The 9,920-nt window shown below is 41.5% G+C and overlaps 1 protein-coding gene across 1 annotated transcript; it reads left to right on the top strand.

Annotated features, from left to right (window-relative positions):
- Positions 1 to 3,630: 3,630 nt before the first annotated feature.
- LOC115167626 (eukaryotic translation initiation factor 4 gamma 2) lies at positions 3,631 to 9,769 on the top strand (the record flags this gene model as incomplete). The annotated part of the gene is made up of 20 exons (XM_029722221.1): positions 3,631 to 3,713; positions 3,880 to 3,945; positions 4,028 to 4,153; positions 4,412 to 4,514; positions 4,615 to 4,746; positions 4,896 to 4,962; positions 5,048 to 5,199; positions 5,282 to 5,392; positions 5,471 to 5,653; positions 5,745 to 5,880; positions 5,978 to 6,141; positions 6,251 to 6,358; positions 6,487 to 6,615; positions 6,716 to 6,820; positions 6,924 to 7,139; positions 7,239 to 7,497; positions 7,603 to 7,807; positions 7,910 to 8,118; positions 8,217 to 8,338; positions 8,492 to 9,769. Coding segments are annotated over 20 exons (2,742 nt in total), but the record flags the coding sequence as incomplete, so codon positions are not given.
- Between the last annotated feature and the right edge of the window lie 151 nt (positions 9,770 to 9,920).

Here is a 9,920-nt window from a genome sequence, read left to right on the forward strand (position 1 = left end):
AGCCATCATACTGCTCAGGAAGGAGATGCGTTCTGTCTCCTAGAGATGAGCGTACTTTGGTGTGAAAAGTCCAAATCAATCCCAGAACTACAGTAAAGGACCTTGTGAAGATGCTGGAGAAAACAGGTACAAAGTATCTATATCCACAGTAAAACGAGTCCTATATCGACATAACCTGAAAGGCCGCTCAGTAAGGAAGAAGCCACTGCTCCAAACACGCCATAAAAAAGCCAGACTATGGTTTGCAACTGCACACAAGGACAAAGATTGTACTTTTTGGAGAAATGTCCTCTGGTCTGATGAAACAAAAACAGAACTGTTTGGCCATAATGCCCATCATTATGTTTGGAGTAAAAAGGGGGAGGCTTGCAAGCCGAAGAACACCATCCCAAGCGTGAAGCATGGGGGTGGCAGCGTCCTGTTATGGGGGTGCTTTGCTGCAGGAGGGACTGGTGCACTTCACAAAATAGATGGCATCATGAGGAAGGGAAATTATGTGGATGTATTGAAGCAACATCTCAAGACATCAGTCAGGAAGTTAAAGCTTGGTTGTAAATGGGTCTTCCAAATGGACAATGACCCTAAGCATACTTCCAAAGTTGTGGCAAAATGGCTTAAGGACAACAGAGTCAAGGTATTGGAGTGGCCATCACAAAGCCCTGACCTCAATCCTATAGAAAAGTTGTTGGCAGAACTGAAAAAGCGTGTGCGAGCAAGGAGGCCTACAAACCTGACTCAGTTACACCAGCTCTGTCAGGAGGAATGGTTCAAAATTCACCAAACTTATTGTGGGAAGCTTGTGGAAGGCTACCCAAAATGTTTGACCCAAGTTAAACAATTTAAAGGCAATGCTACCAAATACTAATTGGGTGCATGTAAACTTCTGACCCACTGGGAATGTGATGAAAAAAATTACATCTGAAATAAATCATTCTCTCTACTATTATTCCGACATTTCACATTCTTAAAATAAAGTTGTGATCCTAGCTGACCTAAGACAAGGAATTTTTACGAGGATTAAATGTCAGGAATTGTGAAAAACTGAGTTTAAATGTATTTGGCTAAAGTGTATGTAAACTTCCGACTTCAACTGTATGTAGTAAAAGCAGCTTCCTGTTCAATGTTAATGATTGCCAGTAAGCATAAGAAATCTTAAATGTATCTATCATTGTCTGTGTATTCCATCCTGGCATTGCCTAATGTGGCAGAAAATGGGGCTGGGCTGATGACACATTACAAGAGAGAGAGACAGGTACAGACTGGCAGAATGGAATGTGTCTAACCTTGAGTCATGCCGGCCTCAAAAACCTCTGCTTCCAAATGGAAATATACTTGGGAGAAACGCAATGCTCACTTCCTTGATAATTCAACCTTTATACAGGGCTATGCTCCATCTCACTGGGCACCCACTGGTTGAATCAACATTGTGTCAATGTCATTTCAATGAAATGACATGGAACCAAGGTGAAATGGGCGTTGAATTGACGTCTGTGCCAAGTTGTTTAGAAAACAGTGCTTACATATAGTGCTTAAAATTCTAACCGACCATGATGTAATCTAATGAACCTTGACAAACACAAAACAGTACATAAAACCAATAAACACATAGACAAGAGAAAGATTGATTAAAGTTTCAGCCGCTGGTGGGGGGCTTTGAGGTACAACCAGTGAATAAGTCAGGAACTGTATTGTATGTATGGTGTGGGTGGTAGAAAAGATACCTGAGCACTGGTATCCATTTACCAGAGGCATGAGGATCTGACTTAACATAACCTTATGAGCATTTTGATCAATAGTGTCAACAAGCAATAATGTCACAAGCAAGTTCCAGGAACTTCTTTCAGCAACATAGTCTGGCCCTCCTCTCAGTTCATCATGACCATGTGAAATCTCAGAGCAGAACATTCTGTACACTACACTGAACTGGAAATCAAATACTGTTGATGTTTTGAAATCACTGAATGAGAATACTGAAAGTCAGGACAATCGTAAAATAGCCCACTGAATCAAGTTTAATCCCTGAGAACTCACAACAATAGGCTACATGAAACCAATATTCTCTTTCAATTTTATCAGAGTTGTGTCAGTGAGCCTCCTATACCTAAACATACTACCTGGAGGCACCGGACCCCCAGTCAATCAATGTACTGCACTGGCAAATGACCACATTGTCTGGGTCCACATTCTGTGCACTTTGGCTCTCTGATAATCGTGCCAATGACACACGTACTACCCATGGCTTTACAGAAACTGAATGAAGAGGGGTTTTACCATGGGAGAACACCACACATGTTTTTTTCTAATCCAGATATGCATCTAATAATGATATAAAACACAAACTCACATTTACAATAGCTCAGACACAAATAAATATAATGGAAAAAACAGACAATAACCTCTGACATAATGGATAAAAAGAATTAGGTAAAAGGCTTTATTACAATTGAGAGAGAATGCAGTTTTTGCATTCAGTCCAGGAATACAACACATAAATACATTTTGCGTTTATTTCCCCCAGTAAACTGACGTTACATTTTGTATTTAGGGATTAAAAAAAAAAAATATGTAGGGGCGCTTGGAGAGGGGGTATTTGATTCTGTTTTATGTGTGATACAAAGGCTGGCAGTCCCATCAACGCATGACGTAGATTACAGTCAGCGTTCTTCTCACCGGTGCGAGGTCTGGTCCTGGAACGCACTGCTTTTTATTTCAGTATTTCCAGTGAATTAATCACGACCAAACAGGGTCCTTCCTTCTTTATTTTTATTTCTCACATTTGGAACCACACAACCTACAAAACTGACGTTCCTTAAGTGAAGGTATGATCGTTAAATCTAGTCAGTGTTTAACTTTAGGTTTGGCTAGCTGGCCGTTTAACTGTTCTAAAATGGCTTCCGATTGTTAGCCTAGCTAGCTACTAGGCTAGCTAGCTTTCCAATGTGGCGTTTCCTGCGTATGCTAACTGGATAGCAGTCTATAACCTAACTAGCAGTTTAACTACAATTTATCACGACACATTAGAAGGAAATTGAGTCTTGCCATTGGTAATATACTACTAATATTAAGCGCTTTCCACACAGAACCGGCATGTTTTTTTCATTTAACTGTTAATGATGACAGCTACCTGGCTAACTAATAAGCTTTGTAAATGTTGATATCGTATCACAAGACCGCTGACGATAATGATGTTGAAAGTGACTGCTTACTAGCTAGTTAGCCAGCTAACGTAACTAACTAGTCCACCTCAACCAACTGGCAGAGAGGAAATGAAGAGCTAGCTACCGGTAGCATTATCTAGCTTGTTAGTTATCATTAGTAAATTGAGACCACTTTTGATCAAAGCAGACATGGATGGCTAAACATGCCATGGATTCGGAATCTCAGCATTACAATGTCCTTGCCATGTTGTTTAGTTAGTTAAATGAGTCAAACATGGCTAACTACTGTAGTAGCCTAACGTTAGCTACTAGGCATTTACAACAAAGGATGTATAACGTTAGCTGCGAGTGAAACTAGCTAGCTCTGTGCTTTAGCAGGAAGTGTATGCCATGCGTCAATGTATTCATTTACTTTGTACTCTAAAAAGGCTTTTCTTTCTAAAGGTCGCTTTTGCCTACCCCCAACCCTTGAATATTAATATTTTCGGGAATTCATCGTTGTCAAGCCGCCAAAGTGGAGAGTGTGATTGCAGAAGGGGGTGCTTCTCGTTTCAGGCAAGATTGTAACTTGTTTTAGTCTAAATGCAATTTAGTCCTCATATGTCCTTGTTTCACTTCCTACTGATATCCTTCATAGTGTAGAATAGATTATAGCTTTAATAGTCCTAGCTATGTTATTTTGTTCACGTTATTCTTCAAGTAAATAATATTTGTTCCACAGTGCTTCTTCGGGTGGGGGAGGAGGTAGGGGTGCCTCTCAGTACCATCCCAAGACTGTCGGCAACAGGTACTATTCAAACCATTTTACTACAACTAAATGTTACTCCAAACAATCTTACTTCAGATGTCACTAATGCTGTTAATTGCAGCGAGTTCCTGGGGAAAGCCCCAGGATCTAGCGTTCAGAGATGGGTTCCTTCACGAAGCACTAGACGAGATGCCAATGCCTCCAACGAAAAAGAACGACATGATGCAATCTTCAGGAAAGTGAGAGGGTATGTATCCCCTAATAAATTGTGGCTACACAAATTAGATCCAAATAAAAATGTCATCTTGTAGGCTGTTTGCCAACTTGAATCTGGTTGCTTCCCATTGCTTTTTTACATTTTTTTAATCCATCAGAAATGACTGGCCCATTTGCAAGTCAGCAGATTTCAGTGAATGTGTGTTAGTGGTGCTATTTTCTAAAACCAAGTAATGCCTTGTCTTCAGAATACATTATTTTTCATGTTTCCTATTCTTTCTATCCTCAGCATACTTAATAAACTGACCCCCGAGAAGTTTGACAAGCTATGCCTTGAGCTCCTGAATGTGGGCGTAGATTCAAAACTCGTCCTAAAAGGAGTGATCTTGCTGGTAATTTAAAATCTATAAGCTCTGTGTGCATTAATGTTTATTATTGATCGAGTGGAAAACGGCTATATTGTTAAGTGTATGGTCACCCCATTTCAAACAGATTGTTGACAAAGCCCTCGAAGAGCCCAAGTATAGCTCGCTTTATGCTCAGCTATGTCTGCGCTTGGCAGAGGACGCACCGAACTTTGACGGCCCATCGCCAGAGATCCAAACGTCACAAAAACAAAGCACCGTAAGCATCGTTGTCATCCTCATCACAGATTGATTACTACCATTATAGACAATGGTATCATGGGGGTTTAAACAACATTGTGATGAATCTCGTTTTGTCATTTTTTCCCCCCATCTAATCTTTTCATTTGGCAACAATGTGTGTTGCAGACATTCAGGAGACTTTTGATTTCTAAGCTTCAAGATGAATTTGAGAACCGCGCCAAAAATGTTGAAAGTGAGTGAACGTTTGAAAAATTTGCATATTTTCTGTGCCCTGTGTGGTTGATTGTGTTAACCTTTGCTCTTTTCTATTCCCTCAGTCTATGACAAACATGACAACCCTCTTACCTCTGAGGAAGAGGAGCAGCATGCCATTGCCAAGTTTAAGATGCTGGGCAATATCAAATTCATTGGGGAACTTGGCAAACTTGATCTTATCCATGAATCTATCCTTCATAAGTGCATCAAAACAGTAAGTTGAATATATCAGAACTGTTTTCACATTAGTTAACATGCATTTCATATGGTTTAACAATCTTTCGTCTTTATTTCAGCTTTTGGAAAAGAAGAAGAGAGTCCAACTTAAGGATATGGGGGAAGATTTGGAGTGCCTCTGTCAGATAATGAGAACAGTGGGGCCTAGACTCGATCATGAAAAGGCTAGGGTAAGCATATATTCGAGTCATTTTATTTAGTATCTTAATATTTTCCATTTGGGCGTGGCTAATTTGTTTCTCTTGCAGTCTTTAATGGATCAGTACTTTGGCCGTATGAAGTCCTTAATGAACAACAAGGACTTGCCGGCAAGGATTCGTTTCCTGGTGCAGGATTCAGTGGAGTTGCGAGAGAACAATTGGGTGGCTCGCAAAGCTTTTATCGATAATGGACCGAAGACGATTAACCAGATTCGTCAGGAAGCAGTAAAAGTTAGTTAACCATTCTTTATTAAGTGCAGCCAAATGTTATGAATCTGTATATCCACGGCTTGTCTTAATACACGTCTGCTTTGTCTTGCAGGATTTGGGTGTTTTTATTCCACCAATGGCCCAGGGAATGAGGACTGACTTCTTTTTGGAGGGGCCCTTCATGCCTAGGATGAAACTTGACAGGGAAACTCTTGGAGGGTTGGCGGATATGTTTGGACAGATGCCAGGTACATCCATGACTGACTCTCTTGAGTAGTTTGAGTTTATTGCTGTCCATCTCAAGTCCTGTTGTCCAACGTTTAACATGTGTGTCCTGGCTACTAGGGAGTGGGATTGGCACAGGCCCTGGAGTGATTCAGGACCGGTATTCACCCACCATGGGCCGTCACCGCACCAACCCACTCTTCAACGGCCACAGTGGGCACACAGCCCCTGCTACCCAGTCTCAGTTCGAGATGGGAGGCAAGCCCTTCATCAAATCTAACCAGGTGAAAGTTGCACCCTTTACTAAAAGCAGTAGCTTTTTAGTATTCTTTAACTGCTCAAATCTAGATGGATATGGCATTGCATCCAAAGTAATTTCAAACATTTTCTCAGGGGCAGAATCAAATTTTCCAGAACCAGAATCACTCGCAGCAACAGCAGGCTCAGTCTAAGGACATGACACCACGTTTCATCAAGAAAGGATCGCTCAACGCTGATGAGGTACAACACCTGGTAGATACCCACTCTTTTAAACCACCGTTTGCACAGGCAATAAGCCATAACACTTTAATGCAAGAGATGAGAACGATGCATAGATGCATAATACCCTCAAATACCCTCCTTCTTAGATCAGTCTAAGGCCGGCACAGTCATTCCTTCTCAACACAAACCAAGTGCCAAAGTTGCAGCCACAGATGCCAACAATGATTCCTCCAAGTGCTCAACCTCCACGCACTCAAACACCACCACTGGGACAGGTAAAGACAAACACGCATACTGCTTTTTATATAGCATTAAGCTGGAGATGATGCTTATCTAAAGTCTGTGCCCACTCTAAACGGTCTTATCATTTCTCAGCCTCCTCTGCTTGGTCTGAAAACCAACCCTCCTCCAATTCAGGAAAAACCTCCAAAGACCACCAAGAAACCGCCTCCTGCAAAGGAAGAGTTGCTTAAGATGACCGTATGTTCCACTTTACTATCTCAGGCACTCCCTCAAGTTATACTTTTTGCCCCATAGAAAAACTTGTGAAAACTAAGTCTTTGTCCATATTATATCTTGTCAGGAGACCATAGTGACCGATTATCTGAACAGCAAAAACATTGATGAAGCTGTGAACTGTGTAAGAGAGATGAAGGCTCCCAAACACTTCCTGCCTGAGATGTTGAGCAAGATCGTGATCTGTTCTCTTGACTGCCCAGATGAAGACAAGGAGCATGCCAGCACCCTGATCCACACACTCCGCACAGAGGGCCTTGTTACTGGGGAGAGCTTCATGCGGGTCAGTCTTCCAGTCATGGAAAATAGCTTTGTTGTAAGATATCAAAGGTTCTACTGTTCAGTGAATTTACTCACCACGTGCCTTTGTACTTTTTTACAGGCTTTCCTCAGTGTTCTGGACCAGTGTCCCAAGATCGAAGTGGATGTTCCTCTGGTGAAGTCCTATCTGGCCCAGTTTGCGGCTCGAGCCATCATCGCAGACCTGGTGAGCATGGATGAGCTGGCCCACACTCTGGAGAATGGCACCCACTTTCCCCTCTTCCTGCTTTGTCTGCAACAGACTGCCAAGCTGAAGGATCGCGAGTGGCTCACTGATCTATTCCAGCAAAGCAAGGTCAACATGCAGAAGATGCTGCCTGGTATGTTAACATCTCCTAAACCCTTATCCTAGAAACTTCTCAAGTTTTCACATTTCAACATGATTGTTGTGATTTTGACAGTTGCCAAAACTCTCACATCTGCAGAAATCGACCAAAACAAAGATCGCATGCTGGAGATCTTGGAGGGCAAAGGCCTGAGCTTCTTATTCCCACTCATGAAGCTGGAAAAGGAACTGCTGAAGCAGATCAAAGCAGACCCCTCTCCCCAGTCCATCTACAAGTGGATTAAGGACAACATCTCCTCTAAGCTCCACACCGACAAGGGCTTCGTCAACATCCTCATGACCAGGTATGGGGAAAGGGCTAATGCCCACATTGCAGAGTTCTGTGGTTATGCATCTTGAAATTACTTATGTTAAGACTGTCTGAATTCTGCTCTCCCCCACCCCAGTTTCTTGCAGTACATTGCCCAAGAGATAAATGCCAGTGAGGAAGAAGACCAGTTATCAGCCCCCACTAAAGAACAGCTGGACCAGGAGAAGCAGCTGCTGCTGGCCTTCAAGCCAGTGATGCAGAAGTTCCTGCATGATCACCAGGACCTGCAAGTCAGTGCCCTCTACGCACTGCAGGTCCACTGCAACGCTAAAGCTTTCCCTAAAGGTACGTACAGGTCACGTGGTCAAATTATTACTATGCAAACACATTTGCCTCAGGGTTTTGTTCAAACAGTTTTTTTAAAATACAGATTTTTCTTCTAGGCATGTTACTGCGCTATTTTGTCCACTTCTACGATATGGAAATCATTGAAGAAGAAGCCTTCCTTGCATGGAAAGAAGACATAACTCAAGAGTTTCCTGGAAAGGGAAAAGCATTATTCCAGGTAATTAGATTTCTACTCCCAGACAATTTGTATTGCAACTCACACCATTGCAGGTGCACACTAAACTTGCTTTTTTTTTTATTAGACCAGAAATGTATTACCCATGTCTGTGGTGTATCTCTGTTTTGGGCTCATGGTATGTTCCCTGTGAAGGTGAACCAGTGGCTGACCTGGCTGGAGACTGCTGAGGAAGAGGAGTCTGAGGAGGAAGCCGACTGAAGAACCAGCCAAAAGCCTTATGGTGCAAAAATGCTATTGATACCGTTTTTTTTTCTTCCCATCCCCCCTGTCCCAATATGATATGCATACCTAACCACTGCAACACTTCATTCCGCTATCAGGTTTTTGGCCATGTTAAGCCAATGCATGTTTTTTTTTTTTCCTTTTTGGCTCTTTTCTAGCGCTTAAGTGTAATAATGGTTTGCCATCTGTTTTAAGATCAATGGTATTAGCTGCTTTGAATCTAGACCTTTGTTTTTCTTCAAGACAATTGCAAGGGTCTTGTTCCTGCTGCTGAATTCTATGCTTTTTTTGTTAACCAATTAGCAACACTAGAGATGCACTTTGCTCAACGTCATACATGAGTCGTTGCAATATTCACTCATCCCTTGATTGTTACAAAGAATTAAAACCATTTAATGGTTTTATTTGCTTGTGTTTCTACCTCCTCATTATGGGCTTCATGTGCTGGGTTTGAATTACATAATGTCTCCATTTCAAATGTAAACACTTAGTCTGGACTAATGCACAAGTCTGTAATAAACATTAAAAAAATGGTTTTACTTGCACAATAATATCCTGATTGTAAGAATTCAAATTCAGACCTTTTTTAAGTGCTTTTGTGGATGTATGGCACATCACCTGGGAGAGATGAAATTATGCGGCCTTGTTAATTTATCAACCCTCGTTGCTGTGTACCACCCCCCCCCCTTCTGTGTCTGTCAAACATTGTGATACTTGAATTCTGATTTTCTTTACAGGGAACTACCAAACAATGGGTGAGTTGGTTTTGCATGGCTCGGTGTCCAATGGAATGGTCTAAAAATCTGAAAATTACCCACCCGGGGCATTGGGCCATGCAAAATGAAGTCACAATTGGTCTGTTCTCATGCAACAGTTTCAAACTACACAGAAGTGCAACATGTTTTATTGAATAAAATTAACATGAGAAATTATTTAGATTTGTCACACTTTCTCTGCCCCCCCCCCCGTGTGAAAATTTGAAGCCTGTTTGCCATAATATCTGATTCAGATATTTATTGATCGTTTTTATCATGATTAAAACAATCATCTCAACTTATGATCTGATGAAATCATGCGGTATACATCTGTACTGTACAACTTTCTATAAAAGTGTTTCTGTAAGTGCTAAGAATGTTCATGTGTACCACTATTGCTTAACTTTCAAATAAAGTTAAAACACTGAGTTTACTTAGACTTGTCCTGTGTAATATTTCATCAAGATTCAGGCATGTAAATGTGAGCCCAAGAGCAGCAACATGGCCATTTAATATGGTTTATAATGTCCTGCAACTATTGTATTAGTGCATGGTTGCTATGTATAACTCCCCAGTGACCAAGG

The sequence above is a fragment of the Salmo trutta genome, chromosome 29 (genome assembly GCF_901001165.1).
Source record: "Salmo trutta chromosome 29, fSalTru1.1, whole genome shotgun sequence".
Taxonomy (NCBI): domain Eukaryota; kingdom Metazoa; phylum Chordata; class Actinopteri; order Salmoniformes; family Salmonidae; genus Salmo; species Salmo trutta.